Consider the following 23540-nt stretch of genomic DNA (forward strand, 5'->3'; position numbering starts at 1 on the left):
TTTACTATGCTTTTCTGTTGTACACAAGCAGATGTATCATCTGGATATTTTACAGCTAATAAAGACACTCATTTGGAGACCAAATGTCCTTTTCTAAGCACTTCGTGTGTGTGTGTGTGTGTATGAGTGTTGTAGTGTTTGCTGCTGTAAAAGAGTGACAGTAATGTGGTGAAATGTCAGCCACTCCCTGTTTACATATTTGTTCCTGCTCAGACAGGAACAATACGAGACCTTCCCTGCTGCACCCTCATTCGGTCTCCCATTTCACTGCAGGTGACGATAACCGCGCGAGGACAGAGGTCAGCAAGTCCCTTCAAACACACACTGTCCACCGGTTCCATTAGCACGACCGCCTTCGCCTTTTTATTTATTGATCACACACACCTGAGTTGCAGATTTTGGCACAGCTGCGGAAAACCACTGCAGGAACTGTATTTCTGGATAAAAGTGAGACTTTGGGAATGTCAGAGTTTTTCTTTGAACAGTCTCTGTTCACAATCAAACAGGGCAAAGTGCTGAAAGAGCAAAACCTCTTATCTAATCTTATCTGTCAGTACTCTGCCCTCTGCTGGGGAGAAGAGATACTGGAACATTCATAAGTTCGTAGGTGGAACTAGAAACCGAATATCAATGAAATGACTATAAATTATGAAGGTTTAAATGGCTAAACTGAAATGTTTCCAATCAGGAGATTTAATTAAATATTTCTTATATAATCTGATAATTTCAGAAAAACTAGATCTTTATAAGCTCCGAATATATATTTAAAATATATAGAAGCTTCATTGTTTGAAATAAAATATGTAAAAAAATGTTTTTTCCTTTGTATTTTTTAGACGCACCTGTATGAACATGTGCCAATTTTTAAGCACAATTACATAATCAAATATCGCCCAAAACAACAGCTTTGCTGTAAGTTTTCCTTTAAAAAATTCAGTTCAACTTCATATAACCGAGAGGTTTTGAATTTAACCATTAAATATTTGAGTCCGTCTCTTTCAGTGACAATTCAGGCAACAAACATTAACATCTTAAAAACTAAACTAATATTTATAGCAGAGCTGTTGATTGCATTGTGAATATATCAGTGAACTTGAAGACCAGTGTGACCCGTTACTGTTGACATTACTTCCTTCATTTTTTCTTTCACACACAATATTGTACATAAAAAAAACACAAAAAAACATTGAATTTGAACTCTGCCAAGTAACAGAAACCCCCCTGATTTCAAACACAGTAAGGAACATAACAAAACATTCAGCTACATGACAGGACAGGACAGGACAGGTGAGGACTGTCAGATCAGATCAGATGTCTTCCTTTGTGACCAGGCAGTAGAAGTCGGAGCGAGCTCCGTAGTTTCGTGATCCCAGGTCCGACATGTCGATGTCGGAGGGTCTGGGCTCCGCCGCTGGGATGGGAGCTGCGGGGAGAACTGGAGCTCTACCGGCCAGATTCTTATACACAGGGAGACGAGGACCTGAAAAATCGAAACACGGAAATGTTACACAAGTGTGAGGCAGAGAGTGAACGTCACAGACAATTCTGACTAGACATAAGTGTCCAAAACAAAACTGAAAACACAGGAGAGAGGACATCAGACAGTGCAGAGACTGGAAAAATCTAAACCGTGAAAACACAAAACAAGACACTGAACACAGGCATCCCGACAGGGAGAGCAAAACTAGTCTGCTCATTTCTTGTTGTTAATGTCAGCACTTTCACACACGAGAAAACGACACTGCTTCTCCTCCTTTGAACTATGTTATCATTCTCCTGGACTTTGTCCAAGAGAAGGCCTCTATTGTCTCCTGGAAAGTAATGAAACGAGATTTTCCCACTGTAAGTTTGTACGTTAATCACAAAGTGCTTGTCTTTTACATCTGTGCAATATCTTTTTTATGTAAAACGTCGTATTGCAGCAGGTGAAGTCAGTCTGTTGCACACTGTCCCAGTTCGTTAAAGATTAACTTTGAGTTGAATTAGTGTTTGCTGAGTCAAACAAGTCACACATTAAGTAAGATAAAACACATTCGAGAGCACTAGTTTACGAAAAAAAAAAAAAAAAAAAAAGGCTGTAATATTCCATCATTTCACTTTTATACCATAAAAGCATAATACATAAGCCAAACATTAATAAGTGCTGACATATCTGGATCACAGTCATTCATCCTCAGGACTTTACCTGGATAATAAATGCCAAATATTTGGTAATAATCATGTCTCACTCTCTCTTGCCGATGATGTTTCAGCTGAGTATGTCAGTATATTACTCTACTTAAAGTCTCTATATTAAAGTTTTCAGCAAAGTTTTCAGAATTTATGTGAAAACACTACAAAGGGCCATGGTTTCTATTTTCATGTGGAGGGTCCGCCACACACAACTCCAAAAACAGCTATTATCACCACAAACGCCTGTTTGCTTTCGGAAAAGACAGAAATCTCTGCACACAAAGGCTCTGTGTAATTACCGTAGAGGAAACAAATGGAGAGAAGTAACTAAAAGCTGTTGATACAATACTGTTACGCAGAATGCTAAAATAATAATCATGTTAACTTCTGCATTGAGTTAAGTTAAATGTTCTCTTTTAACAGAGAGCTTTGAAATATTGTAGAATAATTTTCTCACAGACAGCAGTGCTGCAACACTGTGAGGATTTATTATCTACAAATTATTGCATCGTCATCTCTTTTTTATTTCATTCGGTAAACGGCTGTGATCCTCCGGAGCTCGCCGGTGTTCTGATCTGACCTCTAACTTAGAGATGCTTGTGCAACTCCAGTGTGTCACAGTCTGTCTGACGGGAGGGAGGGAGGGACTGAAAATGGGCCAAGAAGCCGTCAGATGACGACTGGATGGCTCATCGAGCTTTTCTCACCGACGTCTCCAGCGCCGTCCAAGTCTGGGCGGCAGTCCAGGTAGTCGGGGTCAAGGGTCAGCATGGGGTCTTTGTCGTCCTGCAGCACAGTCTGAGGGTCGCCCGCAGAATTGCTGTGGAAGAAAAGTCTGCGCGGCATCGCTAGAGACAGCTCCTTCCAGAAGACGGAGGCCGGAGTCTGTGGACACGCACGTCTTTTAAATCATCACCTGGACTTGGAGAAACCTTCCTGCAGTTTTTATTATTTCACAAGCAGATTTCACTCTGTAACAAGCCCATGAGTTTTCTGTCAGATCTTACCACAGAGTTGTGCTTCCAGGTGAGGATGGTGAGGCGGTGCTGGTTCTCGTCGAGCAGCTGCTTGACGTCCGACGTCATTCGTCTGTACTGACCGTCCAGCATGATGACGATGGGCCGCGGACACAACTCGAACAGGTGCAGGAAGCCCTGCCTGAAAACCAGCATCGCCCTCAGAAAGAGCCGCTGAGCACTACGAGAGCAACACTGGCCTCAAGTGGTCGGCTGTAGTATTGCTGCTGTCTGAATGTGGTGTGTGAAGCAGTTGGAGTCGACATTCCTGTTGTTTGTGTGTCTCTCACCTGAAGTTCTGGGTGCACCAGTCCTGCTCGAGGTAAGCGTACGACAGCAACACGATGAGACGACGAGAGCGACTCATGTTCATGACCAAGTCTGCAGAAGGTTCTGGAGAAAAAACAGACAATTTTGTTGGAGACTTCAGATTCTAAAAGTAACAAAGCAGCATGAAAATTGTATGAAAGTATGAATTAATCATTAACTGGATGAATAAAGCTAATATCACTCCGTTACTTCAACACTAAGCCACTATTACAGGACAAAGCATATAGATTGAAAAACAGAGAGTCGCACTGCATTGTGGGGCGTGATCGTACCTGCACCAGGAAGGATTTCGTTGTCATTGAGCTGCACCTTGTACCGGTTTTGATTTTCCAGGTGAGGTTTAAGGATAAAGTTGATAAACTTCCGGTCGTAGTCATTGTTGACATAGGAGATGTAGGCATCGTAGAGTTTACCATCTGAGGAGGCAGAGCCACAAACCAGATCACAAACTATGAAGACTGAGAGTCTTCAGGGGGATATTAAAAATGCAGCACAAAGGCGTGACAGCCTACAGTTTCATCCTGGAGAACAGGAAGTGCTCACCATTCAGCTCGTAGTCTCCATAGGTGTTCTTGTACCACAGCTTGATGTTCAGGTGACACCTGGAGTACACGACAGCCGCGACACCCAGGAGGAGGAGGAGGACCACAGCAGCGATCACAGCAGCCGTATGGCTCGGGATGTCTGAACACGTACACAAAAAAAAAAAAAAAAAAAAAAACTCAAACTGTGTTTTGTTAATGCATCTAAAAGTAAATATAGTCTGAAGAAGTAAAGGTGCATTCTTGCCAATGATCTGATTAATGTACTCATTTTCAGGAAACCTATTATGAGCAGCCCGAGAATAAACACCATCTGGAACACTCTCTTCCAGAGTTTCTTTCCAGCCTGTCACTTCCTGCAGCCTTCAGCTTGCTCTTTCACACACTTATGCATGAATTTCACACTAAGGCTATTTTACCAGCAACAAAGTAGCAAATTCTCAATGGCTTCTGTGCATTTCAGCTGTCTGCTGCTCAGTTCTGGGTCTCGGTGTTCCGTCATGTGCTACTTTCAAAACTGCAGTCGGTTTGTTGACATTTAAAACCTTTGTAAGTATTTTCGGATCACCTGGGCTAGACTTGGCCCGCTAGCCTTATGTTTGACATACATCATCCTCCCTGTGGCCTCACCTGAGTTCTGTATGCTGAAGTCTGAGGAAACATTCCTCACTGAGCAGCTGTAAACTCCGAAGTCTTCCAGCTCGCTGATAGAAACCAGCAGCAGACTTTGTACCATCAGCTGTCCTTCACCAGCAGACCTGAGAAGAAAACATAAGATCCCATTTACACGGATAAAGATAACATTTTGCAAACATTCAATTATGACTTTAACCTGAAGAAATTAACATCTGGTATCAAAGCACTGGTTTCTAATAAGATCCAACTGACATTTCTTCTTGTGGCTCCAGCTGATCACGCTCAGTTTTCAGAAATTTAAACCACAAATAAATATTTCTTAAATTAAGTATGAACTCAACAGTTAGCTCTGATCACCTCCAAAAGCAAGGTGCTGCTGCTCTGCCTGACACGCCACTCTGAGAAAATGGTAGTTTTTTGGTTTATCCAGAATTTGATATTTTCTCTCAAACCTACATGTGAGCAAAGAAACTTCCACTTGAAGTAAAACCAAAAGGAAGGAGGGAAAAAAGCAGGAATGTTCAGCTAACTAGTTTGAAAATGCAAACAGACAGTGGTCATTTTTACGTATGGATTGCCAGTGCATTTGCATTCAGATTTGTGTACAAAAAGGTCACAGAGAGTTCATGAGCATCCTGTGAGGAGCTTCCAGGGATGAAATTACATTTCCAAGAGTCTTTAAAACCTTTTATAGGCCGTATCGCTTCCTGATCTGAAAACCCAAAACAGAGTTTAACAACTGGTGTAAATAGGTCACCGTCTTCAGGTAACACTCAACAATGGGAAACTAATCACCATGAAGATGTATTCAGCGGATAAAGCGTGTGGTTCGTGAGAGGTTGTCCAGCTTTGCTCCACTGCAGCGCGGTGTCACAGTGTTCCTCCAACGGGTCGGTATGGAGGAGGGCGCTGCAGTTCAGGGTCACAGCAGACCCCACAATCCCCCACAGTCTGGTCAGGCCCCCTTTGGGCTTAAATTCTGGAGCTTTGGAGCACGGAGAGTCTGCAATAAAGACAAACCACTGTTAACTGTGTTCAAAGCGGGAGCTGAAGACAATAGAGGCCTTCATGAGCAGCGCCAAGAAGAGTGTGAGGCTGCAGGCGGGGAGACACGCCGAAACAAAATGCCTGCTTGCAGGTGTGTCCGCTCAACTAGCTCTTCAACTTCCAACACAGACTCTCAAAGTTTATTTCACAGACAAATAACAGCTCTCCGTCTGAGTCACGCAATTACAGTATCAGGTTTGATTTGATTCGACTATACTTAGACATGGACGTAATACTTACCTTTAACTGTGAGATGCACGGTGAATGTGGATGTGCTGTTGCCGTCCAGAATGCAGGTGTAATTTCCTTGATCCTCTAAGCGGAGGGTGGCGAACTCCAGATAGGTCTTCCCCTCCCGGTTGAGGAGCTGCTGACAGTCTTTCTGCCATGTCAGCTGGGTTTCCTCGACACCCTTCAGCTGTGCAGGATCCAGAGGACACTGCAGTCTATATGGAAGCTCCTCCTTCCCCAAATAAATCACCCGCTCCTGAAACCTGCTCTCGTCCACACAGCTCTGACCTACAATCACAGAAAAACACAGTAAAAGTTTTTACTGACAGTAAAGATGAAACAGTCCAGTCCATACTTCAACTCATGATATCTGTGAATATTCTTCCTGCAGAAGGAACCTATAAAAATCCCGAATTTCAAAATATTACAATATGTCACATTCAGGATTGGATATTTTTCTAGTTTTTTCACCAAAATGTTGAAAAAAAAGGCTCAAAACTTTTTAGCTTACACACTATGACTGTAGACCAATTATGAATGTGATATAATTATTGAGCCGAACTTGTTATTGCATGGCTTGAATTAATATTTGTGTTTTAAAAATTGATATTCAACAAAATCCTGAGATTTGACTTTGGATCAGTTTGAGCAGATGTGGCCTGTGCACGCTGTCAGGCCTCAGTGAATCTTCTGGCGAAGAGTGAGTGTTTAATGGTGCTTAAAGGTGAACTTGTTTACTCTTTCGCCTTGACAGACCCTGCACAAAAGCCTGTTTTGCTGACACATTTTATTCCACGCTGAGCAGACGGCATTGAATCAACTTACAGTGAAGACTTAAACATCAAACTCATGTATAGGTGTGCCATTAAATCCTGACCAGTTCTTCAACATATTCAGTGCCTGTGCTCAGTGAGGCCAGTCACCTACTCTACATATGGAAATGTGCGTTCTAGTTTCTGTTTGACCTACTCTTCTTTACTATTGTCCTCCTCTTACACATCCGGGTGAAAAGTCCGAGTCTGTTCCTGTAGCAGGAATTTAAAAGAAAAAAAAACTATAAAGTTTGGTAACAGAGTGACCCTGGACTGGACTCGCTGACCACATGTGCACTGACCTGTATTTACACATCTAACAAACCGCAGTTTGTCACCACAGTGTATCATGGACAAATAAAATAAAGAGAATAAAACATCACTAATGAAAAATAATAACCGAGAAAATGCAGTTCATAAAGTCTTAATTGTAAACATCCGTACCGACTGCGGAGGAAGTGGTGTCCAGCAGCCCGGAGCAGAGCAGGAGAGCCGCGGAGAGCAGCGCCATGAGGAGCAGCAGCGGAGAAACGAGCCGGGAAAAGACGTCCTGCTCCCTCACATCACCGAGAGACCACCCGCTGTCACTTTCTTACTGTTTCGTTACATTCAGAGCGGCGGAGGAGACGAGTCCCCGCTTCCTGCACGGCACCTGGAATCACCTGAGGGGCGCGCGGCGATTGGCTGCCCGCGGTCACGTGGGCCACACACCGGCTTCCACCTGCGTTTCAGCGAAACTCCCGGAAGTTTGTGTTCACGACTCACGAGCCACTTTTCGTTTACGCGACAAAGACATCGAAACAACTGAGCGTCTGTTTTATCATTGTGACTTTGTAATTTGGGGGAGACCTGCAAAGCTGGTTGTTTTGCAATGTTGACCGTAGTTCTGACCTTTAAACGGAAGTTGTTTTATTTTGTATTTCTTTTAAAAATTCCATTCATGGTTTTGCCATTAACATAGTAGTTTTAATTACTGAAAAATTCTATATGTATAAAAACATTTAATAGCGAAACCAAAACAAAAAAACACTTTTCTTCCGGAATTCTTCTTTGTTCTTCTTGTAAAACTGGTAAAACTGCACCGTAGAAGTTGAATACAGACATGGACAAAATCGTTGGTACCCTTCGTTTAATGAAAGAAAAATTCAGTGGTCAGAGAAACAACTTGAATCTGTTGTTTGTTAAAAGTAGTAATAAATACAAATTCTATGAAATTTAATCAATGAAAGTCGGGCATTGCTTTTCAACCATGTTTCAACAGAATTATTATAAGAAAAAAATAAACTCATGAAACAGACCTGGACAAAAATGATGGTACCCTTAATATTTAGTTGCACAACCTTTTGAGGCAATCACTGCAATCAAAAGATTCCTGTAGCTGTCAATGAGACTTCTGCACCTTTCAGCAGGTATTCTGGTCCACTCCTCATGAGCAAACTGCTCCAGTTGCCTCAGGTTGGAAGGGAGCCTGTCCCAGACTGCATGTTTCAGCTCCTTACAAAGATGTTCGATAGGATTTAGGTCAGGGCTCATAGAAGGCTGCTTGAGAATACTCCAATGTTTTCCTCTTAGCCTGTCTTGGATGTTTTTAGATGTGTGTTTTGGGGTCGTTATCCTGTTGCAAGACCCATGACCTGCAACTGAGATCAAGCTTTCTGACACTGCAGCACATTTCTCTCTAGAATCCCTTGATAGTCTTGAGATTTCATTGTACCCTGCACAGATTCAAGACACCCTGTGCCAGATGCAGCAAAGCAGCCCCAGAACATAACAGAGCCTCCTCCATGTCTCACAGTAGGGACCGTGTTCTTTTCTTGATTTGCTTCATTTTTCCTTCTGTGAACGTAGAGCTGATGTACCTTGGCAAAAACTTCCATTTTTGTCTCATCTGTCCATAGGACATTCTCCCAGAAGCTTTGTGGCTTGTCAACATGAAGTTTGGCTAATTCCAGTCTGGCTTTCTTTACGATTTGTTTTTAACATTGGTGCCCTCCTTGGTCGTCTCCCATGAAGTCCACTTTGGTTCAAACAACGCCGGATGGTGCGATCTGACGCCGATGTTCCTTGAGCTTGAAGTTCACCTTTAATCTCTTTAGAGGTTTTTTGGGCTCTTTTGTTACCATTCGTATTATCCATCTCTTTGATTTTTCATCAATTTTCCTCCTGAAGCCACGTCCAGGAAGGTTGGCTATAGTCCCATGAATTTTGAATTTCTGAATAATATGTGCAACTGTGGTCACCTGAACATCAAACTGCTTGGAGACGGTCTTATAGCCTTTACCTTTAACATGCTTGTCCATAATTTTCTTTCTAATCTCCTGTCACAACTCTTTCCTTTGCTTCCTCTGGTCCATGTTGAGCACAGTGACTGATTACAAGATTGTGGACACCTGTGATGCTAATTAGTGGACACACCTTGGATTGACGCGTCTCTTTGGTCAAATCATTTTCAGTCTTTTCTAGGGGTACCATCATTTTTCTCCAGGCCTGTTTTTTGAGTTTATTTTTGTAAATAATTTTGTTGAAGCATGGTTGAAAAGCAGTGTCTGACTTTCATTAGTTACTGTATATCCTTACAGAGTTACTCTAGTTGTTTTCCATTTGACCTTGTACGCGTATCTATTTGTTTATTCAAGCGTCTGACATATCTGTTTATCTTTTAGTTAGTATTTATATTATATATTCTCTATTGCCTAACAGAAAATCTAAAACAAGGAATGATGGATGAACCACGTAAAAGACTCCTTGTAACTGAACTATATCACATGAACTATTAATAAATGTGATTGAACGTAAAAGTACAAAAATACAAAAAGTTTTTCTATGTGCATGAATCCAAAACAAACAAACAAACAAAAAGAAACATTAAAATGGCTTGCTCTAGTTTATTTCTTAACGTGCTCAACAGTATTTCATATGAATAAATATGCATATTGTCATTGTACATATTGAGGTATCAGTTGCTAAAACATAAGAGCAGTGATATGATGGCATGGGAAACAGCAGCGCACATGTGAACCTGAATTTATTATGTAAACTACAAAAAGAAAAGGATCTCAAATATGCACCCCACCCCTGCTGTTGCCTTTAAAGAAATTATTTTTACCATTAACAATGAATTCATTCAGGTTACTTTGAGTCATTTTTAATTTTTATTACTTTTACAAGAAAGTATTTGTATTGAAGATATGGTTTTTAACTGGTATCTGCACTGAGAAAGGCTCACTGAAGCCTTAAATGGGGTGTGAGTTTAACCGCATCCAAATTACCTCATTAAATCCTATTATTATTAAATACTGATATCAATTTATGATACTCCTAAGAAAAACCAGCGATGGATCTTAATATGGAGTAAAAAAAAAAAAAAAAGAAGTAATATCCTTAAAAAGTTAATTGGTCAGTTTTTTCATATACTCATAACAAAGGATTTGACAGTTTAATAATAGTCTGAATTATGGATTCCCATTAAAAAAACAGAAATATCTGATTTTGTGAAATATTATGATATTTTTAGACACTAATCTTTTAGATGCATCTGTATTTGAGCAGTACTCCAGGGAAACTACAAAACGTTTTTTACTTTAAAGTTGTCAAAGCAAGTTTAAGAAAAGTCAACAGAGACATTTCCATGGACAAACTTAAGATGTTTTATGAGGTCCAAAGTGTCCTCTTTAATTCAAATATATAAAACAACAAAATGCAAAAAAAACATTCTTGGGTGAAATTGACAAAAAAAGACACAGATTCTGTCTGTATTAAAGCCACAATCATCATCACAGCATGTTTTTTGTTTTACATAGTAAGGCAGTGCCATATCACAATCAGCAAACTGTTTGCAGTAGCAGTATAAATTATCTTTAGGCTTTCAATAACACATTCAAATACAGCTCACAAACATAAAGACCCGACAGCAAGCTATGGGTGCATTCTTAATCTAGAATAAGAATAATCTCATGAAAGCTGTGGTCAGTCATATCTGTCACTGTACACTTGTCTTGTGCAGAAAGCTTCTTCCACCTTCACGGTTCCCTTTAGAGTTGAGAATCCAGAAAGTCGACTTTTAACTTTTGCCTGCTGTCAACGAAGCAGAGCTAGAACTTTCCATCCGAGCACTTCAGGGTGATAATTAAAGGCCTTGAAGTCGACCCGACACTGCGACCGTCTCAACACTTTCAGCGCACAAAGGCAACACTGGGTTTGTGTTCTCAGGATAAAATGTGTCCCATTAAAGTGTCTGAAAGCCGTCACGCTTCATATGACCTGCAAGAAACAAACAACAGTGACACATCAATTAAATGATTAGGATTCAGTTAAACATGTCAAATCAAAGGAGTATTTAATATATGCTGCATATTTCTTTTATTTATTCGAGATGAGTCACATGCAAATGATAATACAGCGGGGCCATAGCACGATCAGACGTCCTACGCAAGGTGGAAGAGTTCAAGTATCTCCAGGTTATTATTATTCATGAGGCAGGTTGTAGTTTTAGGCAGACAGATACATTAACGCAGACTACTGTGTAGAAGAGGGAGCGAGTCTGAGGAGCAAAGCTCTCTGTTCACTGCTCGGTCTACTTCCCCATCCTCAAAAAGGTCATGACCTCCAGGCCGTGACCAAAAGGTTTAATAAAATCCTGTTAGAATGAGGAGCTCAAGAAAAACTAGAGGAGCTAGTTTGGGTGGTTTGTCCAGCGGATTCAGATGCCCCCCACCGGTCACCTTTAGTTGGAGGTGTACCATTCTCTCCAAGTGGGGATATTATATCTTTCTGCCCTCAGACAGGAATACTTTTCAAACCTTCTCCTGACCCTATGCAGTTTATGTAATTTATCTAATCAAACTGCTTTTAATTTACTTGAAGGAAATTTGAATTCGATCTCAACGGACCCATTTACTGAGTAATCTTTGATTTGAAGTCTATAAACATTCTAATGTAGACAGGGGAAGTAGAGGTTGCAGACTTTGATCCAAAAGCTTTGCTTATATTTGGTAAGAAATCCAATAGAAAAAGATGCATTACGCAGAATGATGTTTTATTTTAATATGGAGCATAAGACACATGATACATCATAATACTGTACTTTCTCGGCATCAGTCGACCACGTCTGCCTGCGTATCCTCAGGCTATTTGAGACTCACCTGAGTTCCTCTTTCAGTCTGTTGAGTTTATCAAACAGTCTGTCATTCTTCACTTGCATGGGAGCGCTGGGCACAAACCAGGCTGCGATGAATTTGCATATGACAACGACATGCTGCAAGCAGAGAGGACCATGGAAGAAAAATAATCGGTTTAACTCTCTTTAACAGTTCCATTCATAAATTCTGGCATCAGCGCGGCACAAAACTCGACCCTGACATGCAGAGTTTCGGGTGTGAAGCTTTTCACTGTTAGAAGAGGTCACTGTGTTAATGTGGTGTCTCTGTTCTCAAGCTACAATGCCACTCACCTCAAAAAGGATGACAAAAGCAAAGCGCACGGCTAATATCAGCCAGAACTGTGGCGTTAAACTGTAGTCCTCACTGCTCCTGTAATCTTTGTAGCTGTGAAGAGAAAGGGACGTTTAACAGGTGTATTATCGAGAGTGATTTCAAAGGCAAACTTCACTGACCGTGAACTACATTTAAAGAAGATAAAGATAAAGAAGATAAACTCTGGAAACTTATATAACATGCTGACTGATTTGAGTGGAATGTATGCTTTGGACTAACAGAAGTCCCTGGTTTTCTTGTGGATCCCTCTTGGAAAAGAAATGCCCCATGTTCATCCATCATAAAACGAGAACAAACCTGCAGTAGGTGACATTCAAGCCGTCACCGGGGATCGTCTGATTTGGTGAAAAGACGCTGTTCTTGTCATCCAGCCGTGCGATGGAGAGAGTGTTGTTGATGTATCCCACCATGCAGCTGGAGCAGGAGAACAGAACATGTGAAGGGCTTTCCAGGCAGATCGCAGGGTCACGACCGGGATGTTCACAGAAGATCTCTCACTCAATGTCTGTCAGCGTGCCGTTAGCGCACGGTCCGTAGCGGTACCGGTACACCAGCCGGGGGATGAAGTCCGAGGACACGCCAATGACCAGCCCATTGGTGATGACGGCTAAGACACCGATGGCTTCCAGAATATCAATCCACACGCCTGGCGATCAGCGACAGTGACTGATAGTCAAACAACACATAATTTGCATGAAATTCCAATATCTGTTTGCCGTTAAAGCTCACCGATGTCGTTGGTTTTCTTGGGCACCATCCTGCGCTCCAGAGTGACCATTTTAATGGCGTCCAAGCGAATTTCAATGACGTTATTAATGAGGGCCAGCAGGGGGGCGAGAGGGAAGGCTGCCACGAATATGGTGGTGAAGCTGAACTGGATGACTGCGAGAAATCATGACAAACCATGTTAACCGAATACTAATCCGCTGTTAGTTCAGTATCTGCTGCGTTGCTGTTGAATCTTTGTCCGTACCCATCTCCAGAAACTCGCTAAAGAGGCTGAAAGAATCCACATCGTTCAGACGGTAGTTATTGTGCCAGTCCCGAAGCTTGCAGTTCTCACACAGTTCAGTTCCTTCTTTAGCCTCTGATTCATCTTTCAGATAGCAGTGGGCACACTTCCTCTGCAGCTTCTGGATCCGTCTTCTCTTCCAAAACCTGCAAAACCAGCTGATGCAAAGAGGAAACGGCTTTAATCAAGCCGGACACGCGGCTGGAAAAGTCGAAGACGCCGTGCGGATGCGGAGCGGGAGTCGATACTCACGGGCCGGTGAACTCAAAGATATTGCTGATGATCTGCTTTAGCACCATGATGATGGTCATCTGGATGAACAGGTCTGTGAGACAACCACTCGGGTGACACTACAGAAATCAGAGCGCAACGTTCAGAATAACGTCCGGGGCTTTACGTCTCAAATGCTGTAAGAACAACACAAAGTTTGTTCTCAAACAAAATCCATTTAGCTGTTAAAATTTAGATGATAAATCCATATTTGCTCACTTCCTCTAGCCTCCATTTTCCTGCAATTCGTACGTAATCACCCGGATGGCCATTTATCCTGTCAGGAGTGTTACAAGATCAAGCCATTGTTAAGGAATCAAGATAAAGTCTCCATCTCACTGGGCTGCAAGACTTCTTCACAAGTTAAAGACACAAAAAAAGGGGAAATTTTGATTTCTCCTGGATTCACATTAAATTACTGCTTTGCTTTTGTTGCACAAATGTCACAGAATGATGCACAAAGTCTCTGCAACTGGCATGCAAGTAGCCCCACACTCCACTGACATTCACATCATACTCTCAGATAAAATCACAAATTAACAAGTTTTGAGAACAACTGCGAATTCACGATATAAAGAAACGGTCTTTCTTCAGTCCCGATGCCATTTAGCCGTCAAGATGTCCAGTAAAGCAACACGAAGCTGCTGGATTTGGAAAATACTGACAGGCTACAGTTTAATTAGGCAGAAACTAAACCGAAAATAGTTTCAGATATCTGAATATCGAATTTTGTGAGAGGCAGTAAGTGAATAAGATTGTATAAATTCCAGGGGAAAGGAAACTGATAACTCTTGCGACTGTCCTGAGATGCTGTCGCAGCCCAGTGAGATGGGGGCTAAACAGGAGAACTCATTTCATGATACACTACAATGGATGTTTCATACTGAAATTCCCACAGTTTTTCCTCACCTCCCAAGAAAAAAGGCCACGTAGAAGAGCGAGGAGAAGTAAGTGAAGAACTGGAAGGTGAACATCTTGACTGTGAAACTCTTCTCGGTAGCAGCGAAGGACCTCGTTTCCTCTGGTGGAGACAGACTGAGGGTCATTTCACATGGAGCTCACCCATCAGCCAGAGAAATAAACTCAAGCACTTGAAGAGTGTACACTAATTTCACATTGAACATAATGACAAATGCTGTTTAACTATGTGTCCACGCAGATTCTTAGGCCGACTCAATCACAACACAGGGAAAACCCACTTCATTAAAAACCTATTGTTACAAAAACACTTAAAGTTTTCAGGTGAACTGCGGCTCTATCTTTCTTTTCTACAGTTTTCAGACAAAGTTCAACTACTGGAAACACGTGCAGCCTGGCAGGCTTCACCTTCAATGAGTTTCGGCCTGATTATCAGCTGACGCATCTTTACAGCTGCTCGTATATGATGTCCTCGTTCCAATGCCCTCCGATAAACCCTTCTGCCTCCACAAGAACAGCTTTCATTCAGACTTTGTAATGCATGAGTGTCAGTGCACAGGTGGCACAAACTGTTCATGGTAGCTTTGTTTGAGTGTTTCCTCATGAGATGTATTATTTCGCAAGTAAATATCTTGTGTAATGTTTGCAACCTTAGAAACAGAATACATGCAGAACTCAATGATTTTTTTTTTGGTTTCAAATTCTGTTAATAGTCTGTGGGTATTTCTAGATGACACGTCTGTGTGTGTGTGTGTGTGTGTGTGTGTGTGTGTGTGTGTGTGTGTGTGTGTGTGTGTGTGTCCTCGTATCTCTCTGTTATCTCTCTGTTTGAGCCTCTGTTTCACTGCATGCTTTAAGCCTCAGCCCTGTTCAAGTTGCATGCCTGAGATTTACAGTAGCAGAATATCTCCGACACACCGAGCTACACGGGCATCTAAAGCATGAGGAAACAATGGAAAGTGACACTTTGCCCAGCATTTTCTTCAAGCAACGAAACTTTCATTCCTCACACATACATTGTAAATATGGTGGAGTCATTTTTTTCTTTCATTCTTTATCATTTTAGCTGAAAGAAAGAAAGAATACTTAAAAATAATGTCATGGGGATAAAGAACACAGAGGTACATCAGACGTACCTATTTCACAAAGCTTCATGGCTACGATCCGGTTGATCTGCAGAGACAAAGACGCGATCATGTAAACGGGATTATAAACTACACCGAGACGCTGTCTGAGAGCTCGGCCTTACCCGGGACATGACTGTGATGATGATATAATGGAGGACAGCCCCCAGCGTCATTGCCCCGGCGTTGGAGTGGTTGCTCAGGGACTGCGACGATTCCTTCGCCAGAAACCCAGCGGCGATCACCCTGAACACCACCAAGGCGTGTGTCAGGCCGATGATCACCATGATCTGCAGAGACACGAGTCACAGCGCTTCTGTCTTTAAACCGCGTCCTTTACTCATTTATTACGCATTTCATTCATTTATTAACGCCTTCAGCTACAAACCAAGACAATCCGATTTCTTGCTGACTAATGCTTTATTTACGCTGAGCTGTGAAAAAAATACAATTCTACAACACTCAAGGCCCTGAAAAACCTCACAAATCTAAGCTGTGAACGATTTCAGAAGATCAGAGCAAATTACGGCCAGCACCATTGATGGTTTCTTACTGTCTGAAAAAAGTACAAACGGTGACTAGAGCACAAACTAGATGAGAAACATCGTTTCATTTAATGACCTTAACGTGCAGCCATTCAGTTGGCTCATGACGTTGAAGTGCTATCACTAATTCACATTCTAATAATCTATTGTAAACAGGCCCTTTGGTATGAAGGATGAAGTTTCTGTGGTTAAAGTCGCCCATCCCTGATCTCGGTGAGCAGAACTGGTGCTGCAGGTTGAATCAAACGCCAGGTTAAGGTGTCTCCTGCTTACAGGCGCCTTAACGGTGTGACGATAAAAATAACAGCTGAATCCTAATGTTGCTGCAGGTGACAAATCCTAGGAAATTTACTTCCATGCCTTTGCGATCATAATTTCAACACCTATATAACGAAGCTCCAGATAGATCAATGAGGTAAAAACAGGCTTTCCTTGGGAACCACAATGAGCAAAGTGTGGAGAAACAGACAGTCTCCTACCATGAAGGTGACACAGATCAGCACCAGTATGCTGCGCAGATAGGAGTGCTTGAAAGGTTTTGGCTGACAGTTGGCATTGGTCACAATTTCCAGAATCAGTTCCTCCTATGATTAGAAGACAGCTTTCAAATGGAAACATCACTGGCTTTACATCCATGAAACAGGACACGATGCATGAAAGTGATCTTACCTCTTCTTCGCACCAATCAGATACTTTCCATTCACACACAAAGGAGGCCCGATGTCTCTTCCAGAACTCCAAGAACAATGTTGCTGCGAAAAACATACATATTTATATACAGCTAAAGAAAACATATATGTATATATTTGTTCACTTTTTTAATTCTTGTGCTTTGATTGATTGATTGATTTTTTTATAAAATAAATGCATCATTGGTTTCAGGCTGTTTAATCTGGGGAAGATTTCTTTTCCTCTGCAATCCAAACACATGCATTTGAGGTTATCTGAGGACTCTGCGTTTGCCTTGTGATGAAGTGTTGCTCCGTCTGCACTCATCCACTCCTAATCAGCTGCGATGGGCTCCAGCGTGTCCTCAATCCGAGATGGATAGCGTTCTATTATGGATGTACTAACTAGTTGTTTTTTGTATATTGTAAATTATTCACTACTTTATAATATAAAAGGTGCAGTATTATCACAGAGTACCAAGATCTGCAGCAGATCGGCTCTCCTCAGCTTCTATAAGAGAAGATCACTGCTCTCACTGCTTCTTTCGATATTCCTGGAATTAACTCTCATTTCCATTCTTGATGTATAGGAAAGATTATCAGAGGGAAAACAAGCACACTTGTTCATGGGTGCTGAATTTCCAGATGGTGTTTACAATATAATACAAATCATTTCAACCACATTTGAACTTAATTTTAATTGTAAATTATTTGTGCATTTTGCATTTCATATGACAACTCACAATACCTTATCCCTAATCCTTCAATTCACTTTATTTTACTTTGACCTTATCTTGACAGTCAAAACAAAGGTCTCTTACAGTGCTGAATGCTGTATTTTAAGGAAGTAAGAATACTTTTCTGAGGAACTGCAAACCAAGCCGTGGATAAATAAACAGTTGCTTCAGCAGTCATGTGCTTTGTGACGCGGTTCCACTTGTTAATGTCTCAAACGTTACAGCTAAAGCAGTCCACTTCCCAGCAATCCATCCTTTCGCTTTCTAACCCTCAGCCCACCCTGACTCATTTCCTGCCTCTTTTTTATGTATCCACAGAGGTTATTCCGGTGAACTGTCCACAAACTGTCTTGATTCATCGCTTCACTCAAGCTAAACGGCCATTCTTACATCCCTATTTTCAACAAGCAGAGCGAGTTTGAGATGAAAGTAGATTCGATGGCAGTTTTCAAACGTTCACTCGAACACTGAGGAATCCAAGTATAAAAGCTGAATAAAGCAGTGGGAACTCATTCATGTCGTCTTATCGAGAGAACTGTTTGACCACCCCCACGGCCAGATGGCTGGGGGTGATTAAGACGTGAGTGGCCAGGAGGTGTAGGTTTTCTCAGTGATGTGGCGTATCACTGGCAGAGAAAGTCTCACTGATCATAACGAAAAATGACATTTAGATAAACTCAGCAGTGCTCAAGCAGAATAAAGACTTATTTCCTCAACAATTCCTATGTATTACATTCTCACTATCACATCTTATTGTAAAGGCTGTGGAGCGTTTTTCAAAAAAAATAAATGCAAAATGTGAATGTAGACAAACTCACCCCACACTGCCATGAACATGGCAAAAAGCACCGTGCTGTTGTTATCAAACAGCAGGCTCACCTGCGGTTAGAGACAGACCTGAGCCGTGAGCACCGACAGACAATAAACAGATTCAGCACTGAAACAGCAGACGCGCTGGTGTACCTTGGCGTATGTGCAGGTGTCAGAGAGACGCCACGCTTTGCAGCCCTTGTCACAAAGTGGACACATGACCGTGTCAGCCTCGCAAACCTCCTTTCTGGAGAGAGACAGCGGGAGGGGGTTTTGCTGGTTGCAGGTGAAATGCACCTCGGCCACAATGACAGGCCGGAAACGTGCGGGCACACTCACATGAGGGGCGAGGTGCTGAAGAAGCTCAGGCCGAAGAGGAAAACGATGATCCCGATGAAGGCAGGCGGGATGAGGAGATATGTGTACCAGCCCAACCACAGGTAGTACAAGGCCACCTTCTCTCCAAAGTAATTCCTGACATGAAGACACAATCACACATTCACATTCACCGTTAAGTTTTTATGCCTTTTGGGGAAAAAATACAATGACATACATTAATTTACTGCTGGTCAAACCTATCTAGAAATCAAACCTAGTGCGCAAATCCATTTTCATGAATTTACTAAAAGCAGAGGAAAAACCTGTATGGGCTGGAGAGGCTGCAGGTAGTCATGCTTTCACTTGCACGGTTTCAGGCTTCGAGGTACTTGAAATAATTGCACAACAATTACACAGCAACAAGTGCTAAATCGATTCGACAGTCCGGCATCTTTTCCCAGCTCTTTGTCAAACTGACTGATGCTCAAGGTTTTCCTTGTCAACCTTATCACAGTGAACTCAATCCAGGCGGCACTGTAAGGAGTCTATTAAATTAGTTGTGCGTTAAAATAGCGCAGCCTTTTTTCCTTGAAATCTCAAATAATTCGTATGTTTGCTCTGCATCCTCAGTCACAGAAGCTTTCCAGAGACGGAACTCTAGCCTGTGTAAGAGCTTCACACTACAGTGGAAACAATGACTGCCACGTGCAGGTGACACATTTGCTATTGTTTTATTGACTGGAAAAAAACCACACTGCCATAACTGCAAGTGTGTGTGGAAACTAAAGCAGAGTAATAAAAAGGAGGCTGTTGCGGTCCAAACCTGACGGCGGTTATGGGTTGCCCTTGGAGACAGGCTGTCCATCGTGCCCAGCTCTCTTTCAGCTCCCTCTGTTTTCTTTTCTGGAAACACAAGCACCACCAAATCAAAGAAAATCTGCAACATGAATAGCTGCTTTGTGTAGGCTGGTTAACACAGTTGAGCAGGGATCAAAAGAGTGCAACAAAAAAACAAAAAAAAAACCAAAAAAAACCAAAAAGCAATCTACCAACATTTTAACAGAGATTTTGCTGGTTCAACTGTAAATTGCAAGCATGTAGGAACACAAACGAAACTGCTCACATGCAAGCTCACATACATGTCCACAGCATTAATGTGACTCGCGCTGGCGTGCGCGCATTGTTTTGGTAGGCTGCTGCCAGGCTTCACTTTGTAATTGTGAAAACACTTGAGAACGAAGAAAACTGTGAGGTGCTTGTTCAAAAAGCTGAAATTGATCACCTAGTAACAGTGTCACTATCTTCAGGGGAGGTAAGAAACGGCAATTGATATCGACCCTGATGCATGATTAACCAAGTCTCAAAGTTTGATAAAAAGCTGTAATTTCTTCAAAAAAACTAAATTAGAATCAACTAGAATACAGTGATTATATCAAACGTGCAGGAACATATCTCAGTACTTCCATTGTATTTAAGTGTTTTACCTCATGTAAACAGAACTTTGCTTCGAAGACGTTCGCCTTCATCAGATCCCGCAGGTTCTCTGTAAAGATCACCAGATAAAGGAAACTTCATGAAAGCTGAAGTTCAGTTAAAATCAATAATTCCGGGTTTTGAATAAGTCTCTCACCTCCTGTTCGGATATAAGTGTGATTTAACATGAAGTGGACAATCCTGATCCTGAAACAAGATCAAATTCCAGGCTTCAAAATCAATCTTGGACACAAACATCAATAACCAAATGTTCTTCATTCATTTTCTTTCTTTCATAATGATGACGTTCAGCAGCGAAACCGAGGTTCAAACATGAATCACAAGATTTAAACTGCATCATCTCGTTTTGGCGAGAAAAAAATGTTGACCTCCAAATGTAAACAATGCATGAATGATTTAATCTGTTGCACAAGACAATGACGAATGCTTTTAAGAAGAAGCAACAGCATTGTTTGAGATGCCAAAAATAGCAACAGGGACATAGTTTACCTTGTGCTGAGAGGCACAATGTTCTGATCGGAGCTCCAATTGCAGGCATCGGACACCTTGAGAAGGTACCTGTACTTCTCAAATATTTCTTTAGGTGCTTGGATTCCATAGAAGACGAGATCGTCGTCTATAATTTTCTAGCAGGAACACAAAACCAAACAATGAGACGCATGGTCTTTGAAACATATGATCAGACAGCACCCTGGGAAAAATGCACATAGCTGCAAAAGCATGCAGATAGGTTTGGTTTGCGTTGTACTAGTTTGGTCTTAAAATGAGGATCTTAACAGTTTCGCTGGACGATCACTAAAAGGAAAAGTACAAATTTTCACAATAGCTGTTATTAAACCTTTGTAAAGGATCAGTTCAGTAATAGTTTAAGAGAATTTGAAGATATGAAAACAGAATTTTTGGACACTGGACATTTCTCCCTCCCATTGAAGCTTGATGAGATTTAAACGCATCCAGATAATTCTCAGTGTGGGCACAATTGATTCTGAGCTGAACGTGGGAAGGCCACCCAAAGGAGAAGAACATGAAGGTTGCCAATGATGTGGATCTCTCTTTAATATTTCAACTATAAAGAGGAAAAGAAATTACTTTTCAAATGTTCAGTTTGTGGTTTTTCATCATCTTGCATTTGTTATCAAAGTAGATTTTTTCTCTTCACTGCATTGTTCCATATTTCTGCTTCTTCTGTGCCGTAACTAGCTTTTCAACAATCTCAACCATCTTCAGGGATGCAAAACAAGACCAAAACTGTTGATTATTGTTTAGTACCACAATTTATTTCCCTTTTTTGGGGGGAAAAAGATACAGAAACATGCAGAAATGTCACGTATGAGTCTAGTAGGAGGCATGTTGGGAACCAGTCAGTGTATGTATATCGCAATATGGGTGATCACCTCCTCAAAGCTGCCCTCCTGTAACCCCAAACTCAAACTTTGTGAAACTCGCCTTTGGACTTACTGTCACTTTGAAGTTGTGCTTTTTCAGTTCATCGATGTATTCAGTTTGTTTCTTGAATGCTGATCTTTCCCGGTCGTCAATTGATTTGGCAACCAGGACATAGTCGTAGGAAAGCGGCGTGTGCTGTGAAGCAACAACAAATGTGTCACAGTCATATTTTAGGTCAGTCTTATTTTGTGTATCATGGTGAAATAGCTGGCATGCAAATAAAGTATGCTGCTAATATTCAGTGATCTTACCACAGGAGGGAGTGAGGACTGTTCACTGCCATTCTCCCTCACCACTCCCATGAATTCTAGGAGCTCGATGCTGGGCTACAAAATAATCACAACATGTCAGCAAGAGAGATTGTCCACACAACTGCTGGTGATGTACGCATCAAAATGAAAAGATATGGCATATAGACATATACAATCACATAAAAGGCAAGTGATAATGATTTTTATTGCTTGAGATGATTGCCATCCAGGGATCGGTCCACTGATATGATTATATGAACGTGGAAATCAGGAGAAAGGTCATTATCCACCAAAGAATCCTGTCTAACTATAACATAGAGGTGTGTCAGTGAATACCTCTGAGCTTTAAAAAAAACTGAGGTAATTCTGACTCACCTACTGGGTGCTGAGGGCTAATCTCACCTGACTGGACTGCATGGCATGCAAAAATAATCTCACAGTCCAGCAAATCCATGTAAACATGAAATCCATGAATGCCACGACCAGAGCAATCTCAGAGCTGAGAGTGAAGGTGCGGCAGGCAGGAATACAATGTCAACGTTGTGACCACAGTGCACACGTACAGACACACACACAAACACACACACGCACACACATCCCATTCAAACCACGTCCATGACATTAATGCGGAGTCGTGCGTTTGATTTGCGTGGATGTGTGTGAACGTGCGGGTTTCCAGCAGCGGAGCAGGACTGGCTGTCATGTCCAACTGCGGCCCTTTGACGACATAACAAAAACGTGTGGATCAGCGGGAGCTCCGCTGCGTATCGATACAGTGTGTGTGAGAGAGAGTGAGAGAGAGAGAGAGAGAGAGCAGCGTCAATATTCGTGAATCGGATCACCTACCTGCCTCCGGTGGCCGGGCATGGTGGGAGCCAGCTCAGTGCAGAAATCCCTCCGGTCACCATTCAGCGGCTCCCACGGGCTTTCAGTCCGATCCCCGGCATGAGCCACTATAAAACGGCATGAGGGCTCTTCAAAAACCAAAGAAGACAACTTCCGGATTTCCTCAGGGGAACAATTGTGGTGTTGTCTCACGCAGTGGTATGCAAAGCGACTCTACCTGTTGCTTGAGTCACAGCATTGATTTCCTCAGCCTCTAGTTTTTATTTTTTTTTTCTTCCTGCCGTCAGTCAGTCCAGCCGTGCGGGGGCAGAAATAGAAGATGTGAGTCCAGTGTGAGGTACAGCAGCCTCGGACTAACCGGGACCGTCTCCGTGGACTTGTCAGGTGCGATGGAATGGCATATTTCTGATGCCTCCTCCGCAGAAGTGCGAAGTACCGCCGGCCCGCCGCTAGGTGGCAGCAGACCGCCTTTTTTCAGTTCCTGTACAGTATGGAGCCTGCTGCAGGGCAGGGGCGTCAAACGCGGGGCCCAGTCTCATCTGGAGGGGGTCGGACCGGTAAAACAATTCCATAATAACCTTTAAATGTAAACTCTATAGTGTTTTTGGTTGTGTTGTGCTTCACAAAACCAAACAAAAAAGTTACAGTAATCTCACAATTGAGCCAATTTGAATGGAAACCTCTGGTGCAGAATACAATGAAATGCCCCCCTCAAAAAAAATAAAGAAAAAAAAACTTATATTGCTTCTTCATACCCTGACAACATTTGGTTTTGAGGCTAGCTTGATAGCAACGAGCTAGCCAGCTTTCATGGCAGCATCTC

General features: G+C 42.1%; 2 protein-coding genes across 3 annotated transcripts; both read right to left on the minus strand.

Annotated features, from left to right (window-relative positions):
• Nucleotides 1-70: 70 nt before the first annotated feature.
• On the minus strand, nucleotides 71-7448 carry sigirr (single immunoglobulin and toll-interleukin 1 receptor (TIR) domain). The gene is made up of 10 exons (XM_030096788.1): nucleotides 7231-7448; nucleotides 5984-6262; nucleotides 5492-5699; nucleotides 4691-4818; nucleotides 4062-4202; nucleotides 3791-3934; nucleotides 3479-3581; nucleotides 3180-3330; nucleotides 2880-3057; nucleotides 71-1480 (listed from the first exon to the last, which is right to left on the minus strand). The coding sequence occupies exons 1-10, from the start codon at nucleotides 7295-7297 to the stop codon at nucleotides 1308-1310; spliced, it is 1572 nt and encodes a 523-aa protein (XP_029952648.1). The 5' UTR covers nucleotides 7298-7448; the 3' UTR covers nucleotides 71-1307.
• A 2982-nt stretch (nucleotides 7449-10430) lies between these two features.
• LOC115392221 (anoctamin-9) lies at nucleotides 10431-23128 on the minus strand. Of its 2 annotated transcripts, XM_030096774.1 has the most exons (25): nucleotides 22935-23127; nucleotides 22718-22824; nucleotides 21872-21946; nucleotides 21633-21755; nucleotides 20664-20800; nucleotides 20311-20360; nucleotides 20165-20223; nucleotides 19504-19583; nucleotides 18702-18836; nucleotides 18516-18609; nucleotides 18371-18431; nucleotides 16817-16899; nucleotides 16627-16731; nucleotides 15728-15892; nucleotides 15615-15651; nucleotides 14470-14581; nucleotides 13780-13837; nucleotides 13543-13640; nucleotides 13252-13448; nucleotides 13008-13160; nucleotides 12777-12924; nucleotides 12576-12692; nucleotides 12236-12329; nucleotides 11928-12040; nucleotides 10431-11046 (listed from the first exon to the last, which is right to left on the minus strand). In XM_030096774.1, exons 2-25 carry the CDS (start codon nucleotides 22736-22738, stop codon nucleotides 11031-11033), a joined length of 2331 nt encoding a protein of 776 aa, XP_029952634.1. In that variant the 5' UTR covers nucleotides 22739-22824; nucleotides 22935-23127; the 3' UTR covers nucleotides 10431-11030. The 2 variants fall into 2 exon arrangements, with proteins under 2 accessions (XP_029952634.1, XP_029952633.1); XM_030096773.1 differs by having other exon boundaries at nucleotides 22718-23128.
• Between the last annotated feature and the right edge of the window lie 412 nt (nucleotides 23129-23540).

The sequence above is a fragment of the Salarias fasciatus genome, chromosome 7, assembly GCF_902148845.1.
Source record: "Salarias fasciatus chromosome 7, fSalaFa1.1, whole genome shotgun sequence".
NCBI classification, from domain to species: domain Eukaryota; kingdom Metazoa; phylum Chordata; class Actinopteri; order Blenniiformes; family Blenniidae; genus Salarias; species Salarias fasciatus.

Bases quoted from the DNA above. Each gene is read 5' to 3' on its own strand.
- sigirr (XM_030096788.1), bottom strand. From the start codon at position 7,297: ATGGCGCTGCTCTCCGCGGCTCTCCTGCTCTGCTCCGGGCTGCTGGAC. The intron at 5,700-5,983 runs GTAAGTATTACG...TCTTTATTGCAG, and splicing joins CGTGCATCTCACAGTTAAAG to ACTCTCCGTGCTCCAAAGCT. The intron at 4,819-5,491 runs GTGATTAGTTTC...TTTTCTTCTCAG, and splicing joins CCGCTGAATACATCTTCATG to GTCTGCTGGTGAAGGACAGC.
- LOC115392221 (XM_030096773.1), bottom strand. From the start codon at position 22,738: ATGCCCGGCCACCGGAGGCAG. The intron at 21,756-21,871 runs GTAAGATCACTG...GTTGCTTCACAG, and splicing joins AGTCCTCACTCCCTCCTGTG to CACACGCCGCTTTCCTACGA. The intron at 13,449-13,542 runs GTGAGTATCGAC...TCTTTGCATCAG, and splicing joins ATCTTTGAGTTCACCGGCCC to CTGGTTTTGCAGGTTTTGGA.